This window comes from Ovis canadensis, chromosome 3, assembly GCF_042477335.2.
Source record: "Ovis canadensis isolate MfBH-ARS-UI-01 breed Bighorn chromosome 3, ARS-UI_OviCan_v2, whole genome shotgun sequence".
Taxonomy (NCBI): domain Eukaryota; kingdom Metazoa; phylum Chordata; class Mammalia; order Artiodactyla; family Bovidae; genus Ovis; species Ovis canadensis.
Genome location: NC_091247.1, coordinates 185,268,122 through 185,280,969, shown reverse-complemented (window position 1 = coordinate 185,280,969; position 12,848 = coordinate 185,268,122). Strand labels below are relative to the sequence as shown.

General features: G+C 38.4%; 1 protein-coding gene across 50 annotated transcripts in view; it reads left to right on the top strand.

Annotated features, from left to right (window-relative positions):
• Positions 1-12,848, top strand: part of RBFOX2 (RNA binding fox-1 homolog 2) — a 293,204-nt gene that overhangs the window by 260,177 nt on the left and 20,179 nt on the right. For 41 of the 50 annotated variants that reach the window (XR_011255290.1, XR_011255292.1, XR_011255294.1 and 38 more), the window contains 5 exons: positions 3,868-3,960; positions 6,753-6,813; positions 10,070-10,123; positions 10,264-10,356; positions 11,475-11,607. Coding sequence is in view for 44 of the 50 variants with exons in the window: in XM_069581115.1 (XP_069437216.1) it covers positions 3,868-3,960; positions 6,753-6,813; positions 10,070-10,123; positions 10,264-10,356; positions 11,475-11,607 (434 nt within the window). In the remaining 6 variants the exon portion in view is untranslated. Of the gene's footprint in view, positions 1-3,867; positions 3,961-6,752; positions 6,814-10,069; positions 10,124-10,263; positions 10,359-11,464; positions 11,608-12,848 lie in introns of all 50 variants that reach the window. The other 9 variants (XR_011255289.1, XM_069581107.1, XM_069581124.1 and 6 more) reach the window with 1 other exon arrangement.

Here is a 12,848-nt window from a genome sequence, read left to right as displayed (position 1 = left end):
TACATACCTTAAATAGTTACTCCTGTTAAGAGTTTGTGATTATTCGGAGAGTTATTACATTTTCCTATTTGATAAATGTATGATCATTTTGAAGCTCTTCTAAGGAAACCATTGGGTTTAGACATGATTGTATGATTTTTTTTTTTTTTCAAAACAAGAGATCCAAATGACCAGACTTAATATGAATTAGATTTCTAAGAATAAAGAAACATTAAGCATAATTTTGTGGAAGCGAGTTTTACTTTTAGTAACTTTATTATAAGTCTGTGAATATCCTTAGCTCAATTCCTGGCACATTTTCAAAAATGGGTAAATTTTATTAAAGGAGCAGTGCTTTAAATTTTTTTCAAACTTTGAGTTAATATTCATAAAACCAAATTGTAAATTCGACAGATAAGCAGGTAGGAAGGAAGCTGAGTTGATGGAAAATCACCTGTTTGAAATTTCCACTCAAGACAAAAGTACTTAAGAACAATACTCCAAAAATGCTGGTGATGCTTCTCCCCTTCCTTATCACAGACCTTAATCCTGAGAAGTGTATCCTAATTTCCTGGTGCTTCTGAACAAATTATCACAAACACATTAAGCCACACTGTGTGGCTTAATACCACACAGATTTATTATCTTGCAGTTCCGGAGATTGGAAGTCCAAAGAGGGTCTCACTAGGCTAAAATCAAGGTGTCAGCGGCTGTTTTCCTTCAGGTGGCGCTAAGCGACGGATGCTCCGCTGCCTGCCTTGGTCAGCTTCTGGAGGCAGCCCACATTCCTTGGCCTGTAAGCCTCCCTTGCACCTTTAAAGTCAGCAATGGCCAGCCCAGCCTTTCGATTCTGACTCTCCTCTTTTCCTCTTTCACTTGTAAGCACCCTTGGATTACATCGGGTTCACCTGGATAATCCATGATCATCTCCCTATCTCAGGGTCATTAATTTAATCACATCTGCAAAACCCCTTCTGCCCTGTAAGGGAACACATTCACAGGGGATTAGGCCATGGACAGCTGGGGGGCTGTTTCTCTGCCTGACACAAGGTCTGTTTACCTTTGAAGGAAAGAAAGAAATCCTCTTAGCTCTGTGTTTCTTATCAAGAAATCCCAAAATTATCAACAAGGCCTTCTTCCTCCTCTTAGGTTAGTAAATATGCCTGTAAAGATGGCTTCATTTTTAAGTCTTTGCTACCTTAATTAGAGTTTCTTTTAGTTTATAAGTACTTTTCCTTATAAAATATTTTAAAAGCATTTAAAAGTGAAATTTTGTTCCAGAATACTAAAGTCATATTGAAAAAAATCTTACACATGTAGGCTTCAATGTTAAACTTTGTCATTTGCTGACCGTGAGCTGCCAGTGCTTATGATACCATGCAGCCACTGTGTCACAGATGGCCCATCAACACATTACAGAAAGGAGGATCATAGAACACATTTAACAATTAGATTTGAAAGCAGAAATTTAAAAAACTGTGGGGCTAATGTAATTTAGTTAATGGAATTCAGAACTTAGATTTCGAAGTGTAATTTCTAATTTTCTCACCATTAGCTGTAGAAAAAAAGCTACACAGAAGGAAGAAGACCTTGCTGTTGCTCTGGGCCTTGTTGATGCTTGAGTCCTTAACCTCAGGTTGACTCCATGTCTTTACTTCAAAAGGAGACCAACAGGTTAATCCTTTCTACCCATGGGTGTATTTAAAAGACAAGTATGTATGTATGTATATGGGTATACAGATACAGATAGTCAATGCTAGAATTAAAAACTTAGGTGCTAGTTGGACATCAGATAATTTATAGTTCACTAATTTAACTGAAGGTATCAAATGTATGAGGCTGTGACAAACAGTTGAAATACAGCTTATAGTACTTCTAAAATGTGATACAAAACCTCATTACAACCTGCAACCTTTTTTAAAAGATTTGACTTTCCTATTGGAGGGCTCTCCAGGATTGGAGAACTGGCTTCCTGCCTTAGATGCTAGTGTGATAGATGGAATAATTAATTAGTAGCTTGCCCTTGTACAACTTGAGTTGTCAAAGTGGCTATAACATCTTGATATCAAAATTTGTTTCTGAAAATGAGTTCCCATTGATACTTTCAACACATATACATTTTAAAGGAACATTTTTCATTAAAATTACCCATAGTATTATATCCTAAGCTATATATTTTTTACAAAAAAATTCTTTTCAGCTTAGCATTTCACTTTCTAGATATCCAGATTGAAGGTGGAGGTAATCCACTGGAATCCTCCACGGATTGCTACCCAATCGTATAATCATTTAGATGCTGAGTCATCAGATCTTTCGGAATGATGAAATTGCTTTTATAAAAAATCTTGTCGAACAGTGCATATTGCTGGCCATCTCAGTTAAGAATATGTGTCATATATATAGGAGTGCTCATGGATGAAGCAGCAAAGCAGAACTTCCGTAAAAATAAAGGGTTCAGGTTATCCTACAATGGAATATTCAAAGAATGCTGGAGGGACAGTGAAGCTATTGAAAAATGAGGACTGTCTCAGAAAACTCTAAGAAGTTACCGCTCTACAGAGGAAAATAGCTTGAGAAATTGTTATAGTTGCTGAGTAGCGAGACAAGGACAAGGCGCCTAGAATGAAGCTGATGAAGTGCTTTTTGAAATAGCCCTGTAGTATATAGTACATCCTGCTGGTGTTGAAATTGGTAGCAGGATGATGACCCAGACTGGCTTTTCAGATATAGCGTGAACAAAGGAAGTAGAGGAAAGGGCATCCCACTCCTGTATTCTTGCCTGGAGAGTCCCATGGACCGAGGAGCCTGACGGCTGTGGTCCATAAGATCGCAGAGAGTCAGAGACGACTGAGCGACAGCACACGCGCTTACACACAAAGGAGTAAAGCGGGTTGGCTCCCTGGTCTCCTGCATTTTCTGCTGACGAATGAAAGCCTCATGGTTTGTTTGTTTCCAGTGTCTACGGTGGACAAATAAATTAATCCTATTGCTGTTCTATGGTATTCTTTCCTGTTGAATAGTACGCAGTTCATGTCACCAACTAGATCTCACTCCCACTATCTTTTAACGATTCCTTTTCTCTCTACATATGGAAAGAAACGAACACATTGAGTAGGCTTCAACAGATGTATAATTTAGGCAGATCTGGATAAGCAGTTTCTGAGCTCCAGCTGAATATATTCTTACTCTTGTGTCAATCTGTTTGTTTAAAATTCACATTGAAGAAAAGTTATAATCGACCACTGCCTAATGGTCTTTTCATTTGCTTAGACGAACATGAGTGCTGTCTTCTCCCACACCCAGTACCCACGAATCAAACATCCACACTATGTCTTAAATTGTTCCGTTCCCAGAGGAATTGATGGTGCTGTAAGACATAGGCCAAGTGAAGCTAAAATGGTCAGACCTCCTAACAAATTCATTTTATGACGCTGGCACCCAAATATCAAGCTTCATATAGAAGTTGCTGAGGAGTAATAGATTTGATTATTTTTTAGTATTAGATAAAGAGACATGTACATTAACAGCATGAAATGAGAAAGATAGGATTATTTTTAAATGTTCAGGTTCTCGGTTGACTAGTTTGACCCGAGTAACTCTATACCTCAGTTTTGGTCTGGCCTCACATGCTTTTTGTTTTATTTCATTATTATTGTTGTTAATCACATTATTACTGTTATCACTACTACTATAGTTCTTTATCCTTTTATTGGATTTCATTTCCCTTTACAAAATATGCATGGACCAACAATGTGACTTTGGGAGAGTATTGCTGAGTTGTTGCTGATGTCAGTTTCATACTGTGATATTTTTTTTTCTATTTACCAAGAAATGAGTACTTCAATATAACGATGTGCATGTTTTCCCCCCTTCTCCCGCTGCATGCAGGGATTCGGGTTCGTAACTTTCGAGAATAGTGCTGATGCAGACAGGGCCAGGGAGAAATTACACGGCACCGTGGTAGAGGGCCGTAAAATCGAGGTGCATGTCTTCAATAATTCAACTTCTGGTTTATATTTTTATTTCTCTTTTTATGTATTGCCTCACTTACTTCACATTTGGAACCCTGTCTTGTGTGTGGTGTGTGTATTGTGTCTCTGTGTCCTTCACTTTCTTGCACTAAAATGCTGTAAAATAACACTTCTATCCTCCTCCCCCCCATTTTTTGATTGTTTGGGGGTTTTCCTTTCAATTTACCTGTGTGCGAATGTATATGTATCTGATTTCATTTACTGTTTTCCTCTGAGATGTTCATCCTTCTACTCTCTTGATTTTTTTCCTTTGCTTCGGTTTGCGAGACTCTGAAGTCCTGTAATCAGGCCAAAATAAAACTAACTTTGAAAACGTCTAAAAACTGTCCAGTTTAGAAGTGTGTCCTGTAATGAATCAAGGGGCCAGCCAGTATCCTCTCTCTCTTGGGAGTCCAGTTTGCCTCCACCTGTGTCTAATAAGTAAGGAATAAAAGATAGTAGAGGTTGGGAGGTGGGGAGGAAAGAATCCAAAACTCATGTGGTTTTTAAATATATTTAATATCCAGAATTTCAGCAATTACTGGGTAAAATTCTCCAGCAGAGGGTTGGGTGGCCACCTGTAGCATGTACTAAAACTGAGACTGAGTTGGCCACCTGGTGCTCACTGGCCCTTTTCATCACACGGTGAAGGTTAACTGGCTCCTTTCCCCTTTCCCAGTTTTTAAAAGTATGAAATATAAAAGCCACCATTTTGAGTAAGATGTCTGCATATTTTGCTTTTTTTCCCCCCCTCCCTTTCCAATGGTTTAGCATTTAGGGCCCTTCACTTGACTCACTCTTTCCATGGTAACTATACACAATGCTGGCGATGGTGCCCGTTGGCGGTAAGTGAAACCAAAGCACTAGAGAAGAAGCTTTTTAAAAATGTAATTACGAACAAATAAGAAAGAAAAAGTCCATCTGCCATCTCACATTAACACTACAAAATGTGATTTGACTTGTTCCTCTTCCTTTTCCTTTCCCCCTTTTATTTTCAATGCTGTTGAGTAATGCCGCCTGGACTCTGGATGTACATATTGTTTTGTAGCCGTCTGAGCTGTTTGAGTACTGACGTCATGGTGATTTTTTTCCCCTTGCACATCTTACTCAGAGTTACTGAACTCCAGTTTGGCTGGTTTTATTAATGCACTTCCTGCCCCTACTTCCTTTCCTCCTTTCCCAGACCTCTGTTTGTAGCTATGACTGTCCCTTCTTTGCCCTTGACAGCTCTCTCTCCTGCCCGTGACAGCCTTCCTGACTTTCTCTCTTCTCTTCCCTTGCTTTTTGTTCTCCTGACCCACTCTCTTCCCATCCTCCGCCCTAGTCCTTCCCGCCCCTTCTCTGTTCTGTGCAGCTATTGGTCTCTTTGCTGACTGGTGGTTTCTGATTGGTTCTGGCCATTTTTCCTTTAAGTGCTTGGGTGCTTTCTGCTCTAGCAGCTAGTAGAAGCTCTTGACCCATTCTAATCCTTGTCTGTGAGAGCCTCGCTCTTCACTTTCTCCCGTCTTTCCAAAATTGATTGTTTTTTTCTTTCTTTTATTTGTGTGTGTGTGTTTTTTAACTGCATGCTCTCAGTCTCATCATTGTTGTATCCCATTCTTTCTTTTTAAATGTGAAATGTTGATATGATTTTATGGGCAAACTAGAGTAAATGAAGTTTCAAGCTCTTCCTCACATAGGAAGGTGATCACTATACAAATCTTAAAAAAACACAAAACATTTTTGGTTCCAACTCCACCTAAAATTGGTGGAGTTTTTGGTAGCAAATTTATTGCTATTCAAATTTAACGTAATATAAATCCACAGAGTGAAATAAAACATTTTGTATAATTTTTATGTTTTATAATTCTTTTAAAAACTGGTCTGTTTCTATGTACCTGACAGCATAGTATATAACCAGGTTCTATGGTAAGGCTCTACCCTCCTTGCAAGAACTTTGGAGCTGATTCTGACACTGGACTGACTACAGGATCCTGGCTTCTAAGCCCCATTCATCTTTTCTTTATCAGCACCATCTTCATAATGCCTACTTACCTTAGCACTGAGAATGCTTTAATTATGCAGTTCTGTAATGAGGGTAGAGAGTACCATAAAACAAAAGAAACATAAAGCTTTATTTTTTTTTCAATTCTTTTAAGTGCCTGATTTAACAGCCTTCTGAAAACTTTCTTCTTAAATGAGGAGGGCACATAATCAAGAAAATTCAAAATAGTCCTAAAGCCTATCAACATAGGAATCTAAGTTCCTATACTTTTTTTTTCAAACAGTAAAATGTTATACAAGCATGTAAACAACGATAAACATAAGAACAGATCAGATCCACAGATTTTTTTTCTCCTATCTTCCTGTAAATCTATTTCCTGAACCAATGTAGCAAGCCTTTGTTTTATTAATGAACTTCAAAGTTCACATGCAAACAGGGCTCTTTCCAATTTTTTCCATATTTTCCTCAGTGCAGAGACCTCTGTTAAAAGATCTCCAAAGAACTTGCAAATGTACTTTTTCTTTGGAGTCCTGGGTGGTAAAGTTGCCCTAGTTTTCCATTTGAAGACCAAGAAACTGTATTTTACTCTTGTTAGCCTCATTTAATGAACACTTTAATTAAAATACTATATATTAATATTTTATATTGCTGTAGTATTTAAATAAATTATCTCTGAAATTTGCATTGTAAACTGAATACTTTGTTATTGAAAAGCACCTCCATGTTCCCTAATGTGGTCTCCTTCCTCCCTGCCCCCCCTTTCTACTTTGTACCTGTAGGTGAATAATGCTACAGCGCGTGTAATGACCAATAAGAAGATGGTCACACCATATGCAAACGGTAAGAGGCTACGAATCATCTTCAGGAAAATGTCACTTATGTCATCTATTCTTGTATAGATACATGAACTTTTCACAAACATCAAAGACTTTCTTGATTTCAGTCTTCAATTTTTTTCATGTACATTGAAGTATTTTTTTTACCTGGCAGAGTTAATTTTTATAAATTACCTTTTTGGTTTTTTAAATTATTACAGTCTTAGTAAAATCCATGTTATATAGTGTGAGCATGTCATTTGAGATTTCTGCTCATAACCCTCTTTTAGCTGCTGAAGTTCTTTGTAATATGTTAGGCTTGTTCAAGATCTTACTTATCTGAACATGAGTGGAATAATTCTTGACCTCTTGTTCTCCTTTTAAAGGAATGCTCTAGAGGTAATAGCCACGGGGTATGTGTTTGTGTAAAAATAAAAATATTTTATATTTGATGGTTACATGTTATGTAGTGAGTTTTATAAATGTTTCTCATTAAGTGGGAATTATTCTGTAAATATTTTGTTTAACAAAAACCGAACTTCTGCTTCGGTTGTCAAAGTTAATCTAGATTCATGTTGCCTGAGTAAGACAGGATATAATTTTAATCTATAGCACAAGAGTAGTTTTGCACACTGTGTTCCACAGGACCATCTTTCGGGGGGAAAGAAAACTGAATGGACTGCGTCTTGAGGCCCATGGCTCTACTTTGAAGAACCTCATTCACTATTGTATATTTTAGAGTTCTGCATGAGATTTTATCTAGAGTAAAAAGAAGAGTTTCTCCCTCTTTTGCTAGAGTATGACAGTATGTGCTGGTAATGTCTTAAGTCAAGAAGAAATGTATTAGTTGGCCTTCAATAAATATGTGTAGCTCAGCTTTTCAAATAGAGTATAGCATAATTTGCATTTATTAGCGTAACTTGCATTTTCCTTAGTCATTTTACCAGTGGTGTATCTTGGGATACCATCACCTTCCAAGTTACCTTTTGTTTTCTTCTTTTCACTGCTTCACAAAAACAAGTTTTTGCAATTTTGATTTTTAAAAAATCAAATTTAAACAAAATAAGGAGAGGCAACGTATGTCGGATTTCCTTTAGATCCAGTGGGACAGACAGAGCTACTGACTGGAATTGAGAAGACAGGAATTCTCCTGTTTAATCTGTCTCTCCATTTTACTCTGTGACAGTGGGCCAGTTTCCTAACCCATTTCTGTTTTCACCGCTATCAAGTGGCAGCCAGAATTTTAGCACCACCAGGCTCTTCTTTAGAAGTCATCAAAATCCAGCCCTCTTAGCTTATTCTTCAGGAAATAAAGCACAGGGAAATATAATATGGATATTTACTCATTGTCCCAGAAGTGGTGCCTATCTTACCACTCTTTTTCAGTTTTGTGAAAATCAAGTGACATAAACACTCGTAAAAATACATTGTAAAGTGTACAAAACTAAACATATTCAAGCTTTTGTTGACAATATTCCATTATTATCATGTGCAGCCATTGTATGCATTTAAAGGGAGTGCTTAAGTAGTAGTGCCACTGATAGGAAAGGAAAAGTTCATTTTTTAATATTATTCTAAATCACTACTCAAGCCTACTGGAGGCAGACTTTAGAAACCTTCAGCTGCTGTGTTAAAAAGAGACTCTGCAAAGAGCATGCTAGGTGCCTTCTGGTGAATTCTCAGCATGTTCTTACTGGCTTTGAGTCTCCTGACTTGTCTAACAATGCAGAATATTTGTGCTTTTACAACTCCAGTATGATCTAAAGACAAATTTTGAAATTTCCATGCAGAATAATGAAGAAGCGTGTCTATAAGCACATAAAATAATGAATGGGGGATTGGAATGATTCCAAATGAATGGGTTTTCTCTTGAGTAATTTCTTTGCTTATAGTCATTTACATCTGGTGATTGGCCTTTTCATCTTTCCAGTCGCATATTTATAGAGTAGCAGTGACACAATCGGAGAAGGCGATGGCACCCCACTCCAGTACTCCTGCCTGGAAAATCCCATGGGCGGAGGAGCCTAGTGGGCTGCAGTCCATGGGGTCTCGATGAGTCGGACACGACTGAGCGACTGCACTTTCACTTTTCACTTTCATGCGTTGGAGAAGGAAATGGCAACCCACTCCAGTGTTCTTACCTGGAGAATTCCAGGGACTGGGGTGCCTGGTGGGCTGCCGTCTATGGGGTCGCACAGAGTCGGACACGACTGAAGCAGCTTAGCAGTGACACAATGTTACAATGTTATAAAAGAATTAAACCAAAGGGCCAATTTTTCAGAAAAGTAAAATGGCTTATTTATTTATAAAAATTTTATAAAGTGATAAAATTCAGAAATATTCATTAAGATTTTTCATGTAGAATGCTACTCTGTCAGTGGGCAATAGAACATTTCTCTCTCTTTTTTTTTAACCACTTACCATATTCCTATAAATATAAAAAAGGAAATGTAGAAATTAAAGTGACATCAAACATAATGTTGTTTCGAAATACTTAAAATGTTTACACTAATGTTCTGTAGTGGTCTTGTATTCTTTAGCTTAAAAGTCTGATTAATGTAAATATGCTTCTTATAAAATTAAAATTTCAGAAGACATGCACCAAAGTTAGGAACATACCTTGAATTTTATCATTGCATATCTCTCCTTGGTGACTTGGTTAAATAAATTCCAGTGAAATCTCAATGGGAAATCGCAATGAAAGATTTCCATTTACCCAGAATACCATTAGCATGCTATAAATGAACCTGGAGTTCAGAGGTCCAGGTCAGATTTTAATTCAGTCAAAGGATACTGTTTTATAATAAAACAGCTAGAGTAATAAACAATGTCAAGATGATATAGAAGACAGCGCATCACAGTGTGATACCAAATTACATATATTGTGCCTTTCTCCCTTCTTCTAAACAAGGACTAGGTCATTTAGCCGTTCTGTGAGAGACAGTGTACGAAACCCCCAGGATTTATTTGTATTTCTTTTTCCTTCTCTCATTCCCTCTCCATCTTCCTTCCTTCCTCCCTCCCAATTTTTTTCTCACCTCCTCTTTCCCCTGCCACCTCTCCCTCTGCCAAATCTTCATTATCCCTTCACTGTGCTAGTCCTGCTTAAAGAGGGTCAGGTCCAAAAATATCATCACCCACCGGCATGTAAACACCCACCGGTATCCTAAAAAGAAGATGGTACCAGGCAAAAACGAATCCAGAGCATCTGAAGCCCTCCTTTACCTTCTGTTCCTCATGTAGTCTTAAACATTTGCTCACTGTCCTCTCTTCCATTTCAGGTTGGAAATTAAGCCCAGTAGTTGGAGCTGTATATGGCCCTGAGTTGTATGCAGGTAGTATTTAAGTTAATTTTTCCATTTGTGCTATTTACATATATATTTATTTATATATATATATATATGAATCTATTATTTTTCACTTTCCTACTCCTTGGTAATCTTTTTGCACCTTTTCATTTCCTAAATACACTTAGCATCCAGCTTCCAAGCAGATGTGTCTCTAGGCAACGATGCAGCCGTGCCCCTGTCAGGAAGAGGGGGCATCAACACTTACATTCCTTTAATCAGTAAGTAGCCTATGTTGACCTGGCTTGGAGTTTGAGAGTTTGACTGTTGTGAGTAAACAGCGAGGTATTGGTCTTTTTGTACTCCCAAATACACGTAACTGAAAAGGAGGCATTCACGAGAGAGTTAAATACTGTCATTAATGCCCTGTCCTGTGCTAGAATCTTTTTGATCAAATGTTAAGATGGCCATAAAGCACAAATAGTCGGAAAAGGTAGAAGAGAATGAGGGCATGTAAAGAAAATTTTAGTTTTGCACTTTGGTAATGAAGCAAGCAAAGAAGGGACTATTGGTAGAACATGTACATGCTATCTGCAAGTCAGCTCTGGGCCCTTGAGTAGAATACCACTCAAACACTGCTCCAGTTTTATTGATTATTCTCAGCTCTGTTGGTACCTCTAAAGTCATTTTGACCTGAGCTATTTAGCTCCAGCAAGAGATATAATTAAACAGAGTTCAGTGGATACGGAATCAATGTCCCTGCATGCTTTGCAGAGGATAGCACACTTAAAACAGGTCCTTAGAGAATGTCTGCCTCTTTAAAGGACACAGGGCTGCAGAGGAGAGGCAGTTTCCTTCTCACCTCTCATTTCTGGATTGAAACATGTTAGATAAAGAGTAAGGTGGACTCATGACGTGTCTGAAGACTATTTAGTGTGCCTTGGAATGTGGTGGCATGTCAAAGCACAAAAGGATATGCTTATGAAAAATAATTATTTAAATTGATGTAATAACATCTGGAAATAAGATTAATAATCAGTCAGTGAAAGAGTTTATATCAAACTTAAACTGGCTGTAGAAATGAAAAGTCTCGTCTCCATTATGGCAGCAGTTCTCAAGTTTCTTGACCTGTTTCTCATCAGCTTGCATTGCAAGGCCAAAATTGGGAAGGAACAAAGAAAACTCATGATTTGTGATAAGTGAGGCATGGTGTCAATGAGTTATGGCATATCGCATATTTCCATTTCTTTTTGAGAAAAGTTGTGATGTGGAGGTACCTTTTCATCTCTCCTGTAATTGTTGTAAAGCTACAACAATTGTAGCTGTTGTGATGTTGTGATGTTACACGTGCTGCTGAATGCAAGTTGACATTTCTGTCATATTTTGGGTCTCCCTTTAGTTCCTGGCTTCCCTTACCCAACTGCAGCCACCACGGCGGCCGCTTTCAGAGGAGCCCACCTGAGGGGCAGAGGGCGGACGGTATATGGCGCAGTCCGAGCGGTACCTCCAGCAGCCATTCCCGCCTATCCAGGGTAAGCAGTAGATTCCCAAATAAGCAACTGGATAAAACCAGAATACCATGGCCCTCTTATAACTTCTGGGTTGTTGCCCTGCCGCATAGTAGAGACTCTTTGAATATTTGCAAATTAACAGATTAGATGGCAAGAACCATACCATTGTCAGAATGTAACAGAATATCAATGCATTATATAAATCTTCATCTTGGCCACCTTAAGCCCTCACAGTAGTGGCTTAAGACAGTAGCCAGAACTGTCTTGTGTTCACTAGCAGTGTGTTGGCATGGAGTTCACTCAGCATCGCACGAATTTGGATTAACACTCCTGCAGAGAACCAAACTAGGAGCTGAAGATTGTAGTGCAAGACTGCATCTGCTGGGCTCACCCCTCACCACCACCCTTGCTGGGGCTGAGGCTCTCACATGTGCCCTCCCTTGTGGTTTCACTGCCTGGGTGGTGAGCAGCAGAGCTAGTTACCCACAATGGATTTGCTTTCTTTGTAGGAGACGGATTAAAAGAGGTTAATTCAAAGATGAGCCAAGTCCAATTGAATCAAGGGAGAAAGGGAGAAGTAGGAAGAATTAAACTACAGTTGGCTTCTGAATGATGGTAAAACAACTAATGGAGCTGAGCATCCTTCACCTTTTGATTTTTGTATGGAGGGTGTCTCATGCAGTGGAATGATTCCATAGCAACAAATAAATCCTTTGTTACTGAACGGGGGAGAAGGAGTGAAGATGGCAGATTTTGATTTCCGTTGTTTCTCAAGGTCAGCCTACAATGTATATTTTTATATAAAAAGTGGACTTTTATAAGTTAGTTGTATCAGGACTTTTCTTTCTTCAAAGATGTGACGTTTGTGTTCCTCATCTTTTTTCTGCCTGTGACAGGTTTTTTTCCCATATACTTACTGAAGAATAAACAGTGGCAGAGCAGCCTATTCATTGCTACTTAGTAAAAATGTAAAGGGAAAGAGCCTCCTTTGTAGGTCCTTTTCTGACAGCAAAATTGACTGTGAGGTGTACTAATTTAGTAGTCAGTCATAGACCAAAGGGACATGCCAGTTGGGGTCCTCAATTACACAGAATTAAAGCATTTTTATCAGACAAGACAAATAATGGGTGTTGAAATTGGCAGGCTCCAGAAGCCACTGGAAGGGGAACTACTTTAGAAATAAACCTTTGTTTGCAGTTTATAGATGTTTAAATCCCATGCATTCCATCATCTCCATCTTCTACCATTACTTACTTTTAATT